The sequence below is a fragment of the Drosophila sulfurigaster genome, chromosome 3 (assembly GCF_023558435.1).
Source record: "Drosophila sulfurigaster albostrigata strain 15112-1811.04 chromosome 3, ASM2355843v2, whole genome shotgun sequence".
NCBI lineage: Eukaryota > Metazoa > Arthropoda > Insecta > Diptera > Drosophilidae > Drosophila > Drosophila sulfurigaster.
This window is the reverse complement of record NC_084883.1, coordinates 18316350-18326947: the sequence shown is the minus strand read 5'-3', so window position 1 is coordinate 18326947 and position 10598 is coordinate 18316350. Positions and strand designations below refer to the sequence as shown.

The following is a 10598-nucleotide window of genomic DNA, read 5'->3' as shown; positions in this document are numbered from 1 at the left end:
GGGGAATAGCAAAGACTACGGCCATGCTTCAATAACTTTTATCACTTTTAATTGGGTTTTTCTTTATAGTCAACGCATGTCTTATGCGGCCATAAGACTAACACATGTGCAGATTGTAATTGTGTTAATATGGGTGTGCGACCAGTGTGTGTATACGCGTGTGCTTGCGTGTGTGTGTGTGTGTGTGTGTGTGTGGTGACAAGGCGTGTTCAGTTTGTGTTTCGGCTTGTTTCTGTGACAGCAGACTAATGCCACTGTTTCTCGTTGTTGTTCGCTTCAGTTGTTGTTCTCTTTTTTTATTGTTGTTTTTGTTGCAGTTGTTGTTGTTGTTGTGTTTGCGTTGTCGTCCCGAGATTTTCATGCTTTCAATTTTCGTAATTGCTTCTTAATGCGCGTCATACGCCGACAAGCACAAACTTGCACAAATTTGCACAAGTTTGCTCTTTAACTCGTTGTGTCTGTGCGCAAGGAAAAGTAACTTTAAGTAATTTGCAACATTATCATACCCTCTCTGTACTTCCTTCTAAAAAGGGTACAATCACTCGATGTAATTAGCTAAATGCAGCATTACATTTTTAAAATCAGGATTTTAGGATTTTAAATTATTTATTTTCTGCTCTAAAGGTTCATAACAATCCCGAATTCAAGAAACTTTCACTATGTTTTTTTTCTATAGCATACTTTTTGGCATCATCAATCCTTCTTAGTTTTCAAATGTTTTCATTAAAACTGAATACGAGGTATCTTAAAGTTGCGCTTTAAACTTTGCACATTTTTAACTTGACTTTTGTTTGTGTTCTTTTTGTTCTCCTATTGTTTGTGTCTCTCATAAATAAATACAAACTTCGAGCAATTACCCTAACCTAACCTTAAATTGGCATCAAGCCGGAAAGTTTTATGTTAAAAATTAATAACATTTAGCAGAGCTTTTATATTAATCATGTAGTATAAAAGCTTTGCGTAATATGATTACAAATCACATTGAATAATTCATATCTATATTTACTTTTCCACTGTTTCCAATACTAAAAATAAGTCTAAAAGGTTTTTTTTTGTCTGTAATTGAATTGTCTTGGGCTATAATCTTATCTACAAAATATATTTTTAGCCTTTTGTTAATTATTTTTGGACACTAGTCAAAATTGATAAATCATGATTGTCTTTTTAATAGTGTGCAGAATTAAAATTTTGATTTATTGCTCGCATAATTATTCTCATATTTTTTGAGAAATTACTTCAATACTTCATTCTACTCACAAAATCGTTGCTCATTTTACTGCAATTTAAGCTTTTATCGCCATCAATTAAGTCAACATAATATAACAAAGACCGCAGAGAAGTTGAGTTTTAGTTTAAATTTAGTTCAACTAATTTTCGCTGTCATCCATCGACAGCGTAAAAGCGCTGCTGCAGAGATGTTGCCACGCCACGCTAGAGGGCGCTGCTGTGCCATTAATCATGCCCGCTGCTTTTGGACATTTGCCCGTCATGTTCAACTACTTTGATAATTTTCACGCTACTGTTGTTCGCTTAATTTTTCATCGCTGTCACAGTGAAGATGGAGAATTCCCCTTGGCGGCTGCGGCAGAGGAGGGGAAGGGGGTGATGTATTATGTTCTTGTGCTTAAAGATGTAACGACTGAGCAGAGTTGCCTTTATCATCCTTTAAGGATAAAGTTGATTGCCCCGAAGGCGAACTGCTAGCATACGCTTCATTAGCTGGTCGCTTGGTCGCTAGCGATGCTGACTGGCAGTAAATATTAAAAGGACGCTCTCACATATCCGCAGCTTTAGCCTTGTCTGATTTTATTGAGCGTAAGTCAATGTAAACCAAAGGATAACCCCTCAAAAGATACACACACATGGGGTCGGTCCAGTGCAATTATCGGAGATCTTTCACCTGACTGCACAGTTGGCAGTTGGCCTGATTTGCATAAGCCTCGCAGGCAACAAGCTGCTGTAAGCCTTTGACAATTAGCCAATATATTTTATTGGACCACACTGAATCCGACCAGCCATTGAATTCTTTCAAGTGTGTGCGTGATTGTCTGTGTGCACGAGGAGGGAGGGGAGAGGGGTGTGACAGCCCTAAGCTAAATTGAAGTGTGCTCGATGTTTATTATGTAACCACAATGCGATACTTTGTGCTACCTTTTAGCTTTCACGCCTTTGAAATACATTTAATCCATCATTGCGCTCAGACGGTAATACACACCCACACACACACCTACAAACACACACAGCTATATTTGTATAGCTTATATCTTGTATATGAAAAGGTACAGTTAAACAGTCAGACAGACAGAGAATTGTTCGCCCGAGGGCTGCACGCTTATTCTGCCTTTCGTTTCGTTTCTTCTTTTTTGGCTCTGCCCACAGCTTTATTGAGTCCCGCTTTCAATTTGCCTGACGCCTATTCACAACCTGTTGAAAAGGTGCAAAATGTTGGCTGCTTCTTTGACTCGCTTTCCTTTATGTTAAGCAAACACGCTTAGGCAGCCTTATCAATCAAAGGCATCTGCCTAACACACACACACACACACCCACGCGTATACACGCACATAGATTTACATACATACATATGTTATTAATATGTTCCATTTATATGAAACGACTTGCGAAGAAACCTTTGGGCGACTCCTCAAAACAAGTTCCGATACTTGAAAATACTTTAATGTTGTTTGAAGCTTTGCAATGGAATCTGAGCAATATTAAATTGTCTGTGAAGTCTAACATAATATAGATATATTTCAAATGTTGTCAGATTAATTCTTTATCAAACTCTTCATGTTTACTACTAAGATACTTATATAAGGCATTTTTATTATACTCGAATTCTTTCAATTCTTTTGACACGTGCTAAATAATTGGTTGGTTTTTACACAATAGAAGTTGCTTTATCTTGACCACCATGGCGTATTCGTATTATTTTAGCCACCTAAAGTTACTAAATATAAACTTGGTGGCAAAAATCGGAATTTACGCTTCTTTAATTACTGATTGTCTTATCTTGTAAGACGTATACGTGATATTTGTAGTGTTTTATAATTGGATCGATAGTAAACTTTAATATTATTGTATCAATTGAGAGAATGCTTCATCTCATGTTCACTAATTTAATGAAATTCTGTTCAGTATTTAATAACAATTTTTGCTACTTAATAAATACTCCATTTATTGCGCAATTTTGTTATGAATTATTAAGCGAAACTCATTGCGTTGATAATAAACTTGAGTTTTTGCTCTTTATTTCATTATTAAATTTGCAGTCCATTAAAAAGAAGAGCACTTATGTATATTTTCAATTATCTGCTATAAAGTTGCATTTAAAAATTCCTTTTGTTTTATCTCTTGTGACGTATTAAAAATATTTCAACTGATTCGGATGACTGCATTCATATGTCTGAAATGATAATAAACTGGAATACTTATTTTTTCTTATATTTTATGAATTGCGCACTTACAAAAACTATTTACAACTATTCAAATAATTTCAATCTACGATTTTACTAATATGCCTTGGGCGTATACGTGACATTTGTGGAGTCTCTCATTTGCAATTTAAACTGGTTAATCATTCATAAGCTGCTTCCACCTGGAATGCGCATGGCATTATTTCGAATATGCCAATAATTTGGAATCAACAAGTAATTAAGGTTTATGAGCCTCACGCTCGAGTCCTGGACTCGTGTTGTGGCTATTCGATTTTGTCCTTTGGGGCCTATAAGAAATACTAGTACTAGGATAATTAATAGACGCTCTAATGCCTGCGAAAACTTTGGCCAGCAGCGTCGGCCCGGTGGAAGCCATTAATCATTATCTGGCGCCATCTAGCGGTAGGCGTTGCTAAGCATTTGCGCCTGACTTCAGCTTAGCTCATTTATCTGCATCAAATCAATTAGGGAACACCTTGGGACCGTGGCTCCATTGGACCGTTGGACCGTTGGTCCGTTGGACCTTGGCCAACACATTCCGTTTCCTTAGAAATTGAGGCACCTTTTTTTCCCTTTTTCCGTTTATTTTTCTTCTTCTGCTTTCTGCCATTTTGTTGCTGGCGTTGTCCCTGTTGTCGACTGTTGTGTTGTTCCTGCTACGTGCCAATTTGGCTCGTTTTGCTCGCTCATTCGTAAATCTAAACAAATCATCAATTTTCACAAATTATACGCGGCGCCTTCCCCTCATTGTCGTCCTCGCTGCTGTCGTCTTCATACCCAATCCCATTCCCATTCCAAGTCCCATCATCCTTATCCTTGCCGTGCTTTCAGCTGTGTCCTTGGACCTAATTGCTTTCGTTTCATTCACCGCATTTCCTGTTGTCGTCTGCGTCGCTGTTCATTTTACATTTCATTAATTAACGCCAATGGCCGTCGAACTTTGACATATTGAGCTTAGACGCAAGCCCTTCCTCTCCTGCTCTTTCGCTACCCTTGGGGACTCCCAATTCTACAGTTTTTTTGTATTCTCTTTTCGGCCTATCTATTGTGAGCACTCGAATTTAATGAACGAAACACTCCAATGCCCAATCACACAATGATAAGACAATTCTTAAAGTATTTGTATTTAACATTTAGACAAGATACTATATATATATTTATTAATTTGTTCATCAATGATAAAAAGTTGTGAGATAATGTTAAATCGGCATTATCAGTTAGTCTAAGGCTATTTAAGCATGGATCGATGCCAAGACAATTGCTATTAGCAAAAATGAAGTGCATCTGTCTGCTATTGTTGGTTGTAGCTCCCGCTGCCTGGGCTCGTGTGCCCCTCCAGCCTCTGCCCGATGTGGAGCTGCCTCCACTCATGGAAGAGGAGATCTACGAGCGTGGCATCTACCTCGATCCTCTGCCAGAGGCCCGTGCTTCAGGTGAGTACTGAAAAGTGAACGATCCATCCATGGAACTGTGTTCAAAGTGATGCCTTCTCTAGGCTGCTCTGTGACCATTCGTGGTGGCATGCCCAAGCCAGAGCCTGTGGTGCTTGAGACTGATTCGGAGAACATCTATCCCTTCAACGATGTCGGCGCCATTGAGGTGGAGAACGGCAAGACCTTGCAGCTGTGGTGTCCCAGCGGCTTTACCACACACTCCGACAACGTGTTGACCCTCACCTGCGAGAGTGGCACCAACTTCAAGATCGATGGAAGCACCTACGCGTTCAAGGATCTGGCCTGCAAATCGTGGCCCACCTTCAAGGCTGTCAAATCGGGTGCCACCTGCAATGGCGGTGTTGTGATTCGTGTTGGTTTCCAGATCACCACATCTCGCTTTGCCGAGCAGTATTCCGTCTGCTTCAACGAGGAGGAGGAAGTGACCCGTTACTCACGTCATGTACTCTCCCCTGGCAGCAACTACTATGAGACCGGTGTGGATCGTATTACCTTCACAACCGGCGGTTTCTTCGATGGCAAGAACGTGGATAAGTTGTACACTCAGGTCACACAGCTGGAGACGATCAACAAGGATCTGGGCGGTGATGCTGACAAGTATTTCGATTCGTCTGCCAATGTTTATCTGGCTCGCGGCCATCTCGCTGCCAAGGCTGACTTCGACTATGCTCCCGGCCAGCGATCCTCCTTCCTGTTCATCAATGCCGCTCCCCAATGGCAGGTCTTCAATGCCGGCAATTGGGCTCGTGTTGAGGATGGTCTCAGGGCCTGGGTGTCCAAGAACAAGTTGAATGTCAACTGCTACACTGGTGTCTATGGTGTGGCCAAGCTGCCCAACAAGGATGGCGTTGAGACTCCTCTGTACTTGGCTCGCGATGGCAACAACAATGGTTTGATCCCAGTGCCCGCTTTGTATTTCCGCGTCGTCATTGAGCCCTCGACTCACAAGGGCATCGTTTTCGTTGGCGTCAACAATCCCCATTTGACTGAGGAGCAAATCAAGCGCGACTATGTGATCTGCAATGATGTGAGCGACCAGGTCACCTACATCAGCTGGAAGACGACTGACATCAAGGCTGGCTGGTCTTATGCCTGCGAGGTCGCCGACTTCCTCAAGACTGTGAAGCACTTGCCTGCTCTGACTGCTAAGAATGGTCTGCTTGTCTAAGTTATTACATGTATCAATAAACTCTGCGGTTATATCGAATATGCAAACATTGCGAGCATAACAATGGGAAGTGGGAATGAGTCAGAAGGAGAAGAAAATAGGTTGAAGGAAAGAGGCAGAATGAAAAGTAGAAGCCACCACTTGAAAAAGTTATGTAGGTTTAGATACTGCAAATAATAATAACTTATTATCTGCTGAGTATATTTTGATATATACTTTCAATAAATTCTCCAATGAAGACACTTATTATTGTTTAAGGAGTATTGAAGAAATATTTGAGAATCATAAGAAAATTTCAAAAGAGAACAATAAGAATTTAAAAAAAATGTTAATTTGTTCGTATACGTGATATTCACTTAATTTATTTGGAAAAAAATTGTATTACAAAAATACACACACTTACAACTAGCAAGTAAGAATGTGAATAAGAATTGAAAAGCCAACAAATCAACTTGCAGTTTGTTAATGTCGAAAATGTGCGTATACGTGATATTTTACAAATTTATTTAGAAGAATATTTGTATTACATATTTGAGTTCGCAAGTAAGAATATGAATAAGAATGAAAAAGCAAAAAGTTAACATTGTTGTTTGTCAATATTGAAATATTAGTGGGTGCGTATACGTGATATTTTTTCTATATATAATATTTAGAAAAAAAATGTATAGTATATAAAATTTTTAGCTTGACAAATAAGACGAAGTATAAGAGTTAGCTAAGCAAACAATTAATATTTATTTAATAGTTTGTCAATGTGGAGAAAGTCATCAAAAAATGCGTATACGTGATATTTAAATTTATGTAGAAATTCATTCAAAGTAAGAAATTAAAGCAGAAGATAATTTGTTAGTTTCAAAAATATTGAAATTGTAGTTTTGATTGAATGTATTTTGTGCGTATACGTGATATTTTAAAATTTTTTTAACGAAAATGCATATAATACTAAATATTTAAATTGAGATAAGATTAAGAATTTGCTTAGCATTAAATAAAATTTATGATTTAACAAAAGGAAAATAGTATTAATTAAAAAATTTTTTTTTATACGTATACTTAATTTGTTTGTAACGTGTTTAGAAGCGTTTAACTTATTAAAAACTATTATTTTGCATATACGACTATAGCCAAATAAATAAGTCTTAAGTAAAACGAGGTATAGGAATACATTTTATTGGGGAAATGAGCGAATTCCTACTTATTAGAAATCTAACTGCAGCCAGATGAGCATTTTATTCGTGGTGCTTATGAATATATTTAATATACATATTATACCGACAGGAACTTTGCTTTTAACAATTCATTTATTAACACAAACTTAAACAGACTTCAAAGGAACTTAAACCAGCAGACCGCTGACGGAGAAGTTGGGCAGGTGGCTGACCTTCTTGCGGAACTCGTTGACCTCGCAGGCATAAGAGTAGCCGGCGGTGATGTCGGTCTTCTTCCAGCTGATCCAGTTGATTCGGTCGCTGACATCGTCGCACAGAATGTAGTCACGCTTGATCTCGTCGAGACTCAAATGGGGATTGTTGACACCGACAAAGACAATGCCCTTCCTAGTGTTGGGTTCGATGACCACACGGAAGTACAACTTGGGCACCGGGATCAAGCCATTGCCATTGTGATCGTAGGCCAAATAGAGACCCGTCTGGTGGCCATCCTTGTTGGGCAAGGTTGTGACACCCCAGACACCGGTCCAGCATTCCACATACTTCTTGTTCTTCGACACCCAGTCCCTGACGCCATCCTCGACACGCGCCCAATTGCCGGCATTGAAGGTCTGCCATTGGGGAGCGGCATTGATGAACAGGAAAGTGGCACGCTGCTCGGGTGGATACACAAAGTCAGCCTTGGCACCCATGTGACCACGAGCGAGGAACACATTCTTGGCCGAGTCAAAGTAGCGGGACGAGTCAATGCCCAAGGCCTTGTCGATGGTCTCCTTTTGGGTGACCTGTGTGTACAGCTTGTCCACATTCTTGCCGTCAAAGTAGCCACCAGGAGCAAAGTTGATGCGATCCACGCCAGTGGCATAGTAATTGCTGCCCGAATCCAGTGTGTGGTAGACATAACGAGTGACCTCCTCGTTCTCATTGAAGCACACATCGTATTGTTTGGCGAAACGCGAGCCGCTCAGCTCGAAGCCCACATTGATCAAGGTGGTGCCACCGTTGCAGCTGGAGCCGGACTTCTTGCCCACGAATGCTGGCCACGAGGTGCACTTGAAGTCCTCGATCTCGTGCTCCTTGTCGCCCACCTTGAAGCGGGTTCCACCGACGCACTTGGCTGTGACATATTTGCCCGACAGCGGCGAGGCGAGTGCCGAGGTGCAATGGAACTCAATGGTCTTGTCGTGCTCCACATCCACATAGCCGCTGGCCGAGAAGGGATAAAACTCCGAAGTGCCGGGCTTAATCAGCAAAGGCTGTGGGTTCTTCATCTCAGTGCTGCGTATCTTAATGGAGCAGCCAGCTAAGCAAAAAGTTCGGAAAATGAAGTTAACCTCGATATCCTATAGCTAGCTCAACTTACAAGCGCGGGATTCAAAAAGCTCCAGCTCCTGTGGCAACTCGATCATATCGGCTGACCAGAGCAGCTCAGCATCTTGGGGCAGCAGACGTGCCTGGCAGCTGGCCGCCAAGCAGAGGAGGACAATGGCAACTGGACTCCACATGTTTCACTACTGATGGAATTTCCGAAAAACCAAGGTGCTTATAAATCAAAAACGGCCCAAACTGATTAGATCGACATTTGGCAGGGGAAACTTGACAGACACTTAACATCCCCCCGTAACTTTGAGTGCGATTATGAGTGTGAGTGCGAATGTGAGTACAAACTACAAGCTGTGAATACAACTCGAGCAGATAGCGAGTGTGTTTCAATTTTGCGCTCTCACATCACGTGTTGCGCGTGCCAACGTGCGAACATTTTTGTCTTTTTGGGTTTTTTAGTCTTATCATTTAATTAGTCGGGCCCATTCCCACTGTTAACGTCACTCACTCCCAAGAGGCAAGTATCTGTCTATCGATTTGATTAGCAAATATATGAATTTTGACTGAACCATGAGTGGTTACTTCCCTCACGTGTCCCACACGTTTAAAGCTCAAGTGGTTAGGGGAGCGGGGTTCATTTCATTATGCACAAAAATCAAGTGTTTATTTTTCGCTATTATTATTTTGTTGTTGTTTTTTGGTTTTTATATCTCTGGGTATACATCAACTCACATTTAATGGTTAGTTTTTGTTTTGCCGGCACAACTGTACTTATGTACAATACCATAATATTAATAATATTATTAGCGATATGATTATTGTTCGATTGGCTTTTGTTTTTTTGTGTTCACTTATTTACAATAATAATACACTTAAACATTTACAACGTTTATAACTACATTACAATTTTATTATATATACTTAGGACTGCTTATTGTTTTTGCTTCTCTACGGCTGGTTAGACTTTTGCTGGTAATTATTCTTATAGCTATTGTTACGTTTTTAAAGCTTTTCATGCTGTGAAGCTACTCGAAATAGGGCGAAGACTATATTAATGAAGCAATATTACAGAGAGATCTTATCTGACATACGATTAACTCTTATGGCTGACTTTATGCTTATCTTTCTTTTTCAGTTGTAGCTATATCAAGTTGTTCAATTCTTCTGAAGAAAGAAAGAGAAACTTTTTAATTTTTTTCATTGCAATTTACAATATGTTTCTTTTAGAATGTTTTGTATTTTCTATATCTTTTTTGCGGCTCTGTTCCCTGTTTATTATACTTTTTATTTGATCCAGTTTTTGTCCACATATTTGAAAGTTTAACTAAACATATTCCTTACTTTATGTACACCAATCTTGTATATCGTAATTTGTTAATCATTTTATCGAACATTTTTAACTATGAGCTTTTTCAGCTGGTCATACGTCAGATCAGTTTGAGAAAAGAACATTCTTTAGATAGATTCTATTCCACTTCTTAAATACATGTATTGTTAAAGGAGAAACATTACCAATATCTAACAGATTTGATTTATTTTCTCTAGATTCTTTTTGTAAAGTATCTTGCATCATTTATAGAATTTATTTTTAAGGAAAGAATAAGAATATGCAAATTTTTGCTGATATTGTGATTTTTTTATACTTTTCAAAGCCGTCTTTCGATTTCTTTGAAAGTTTCGTCAGTTCATTTGCGATTTTTGCATTTCTATTTCCTCTTTTACAGCATGCTTAAGGGTACGATAACTATAGACTGATATCTACAGAAATATAGCGACTTGGGCATAGATCTCCACGGCAACCAGGAGACCCATTATGGAGAGATTCACAGCGCAGTAGACGCGTCGCAGTGAACGTCGACGTTTACGCTGACGTTGACCACAACATTTGCCCCGGAGTCGCGTTCCAGTCTGCAGACGCTGTCGCGGATTATCGTCCTCGCTCCCGCTCCCGCTGCTGTTGCTGTTGCTGCTGACATCACTGTCGTCGCCACTTTCTCCGCTTCCTCCGCCGCTCCCGCTCCCGTCGTCGTCGGTGGGTGACGTGGCAGTG

The 10598-nt window shown here is 39.9% G+C and overlaps 2 protein-coding genes across 2 annotated transcripts; one reads left to right on the top strand and one right to left on the bottom strand.

The window, feature by feature from the left end:
* Nucleotides 1-4687: 4687 nt before the first annotated feature.
* On the top strand, nt 4688-6095 carry LOC133844709 (uncharacterized). The gene is made up of 2 exons (XM_062278809.1): nt 4688-4867; nt 4930-6095. Exons 1-2 carry the CDS (start codon nt 4708-4710, stop codon nt 6054-6056), a joined length of 1287 nt encoding a protein of 428 aa, XP_062134793.1. The 5' UTR covers nt 4688-4707; the 3' UTR covers nt 6057-6095.
* Nucleotides 6096-7186: 1091 nt separating this feature from the next.
* LOC133844007 (uncharacterized) lies at nt 7187-8755 on the bottom strand. The gene is made up of 2 exons (XM_062277788.1): nt 8589-8755; nt 7187-8528 (listed from the first exon to the last, which is right to left on the bottom strand). The coding sequence occupies exons 1-2, from the start codon at nt 8728-8730 to the stop codon at nt 7393-7395; spliced, it is 1278 nt and encodes a 425-aa protein (XP_062133772.1). The 5' UTR covers nt 8731-8755; the 3' UTR covers nt 7187-7392.
* Between the last annotated feature and the right edge of the window lie 1843 nt (nt 8756-10598).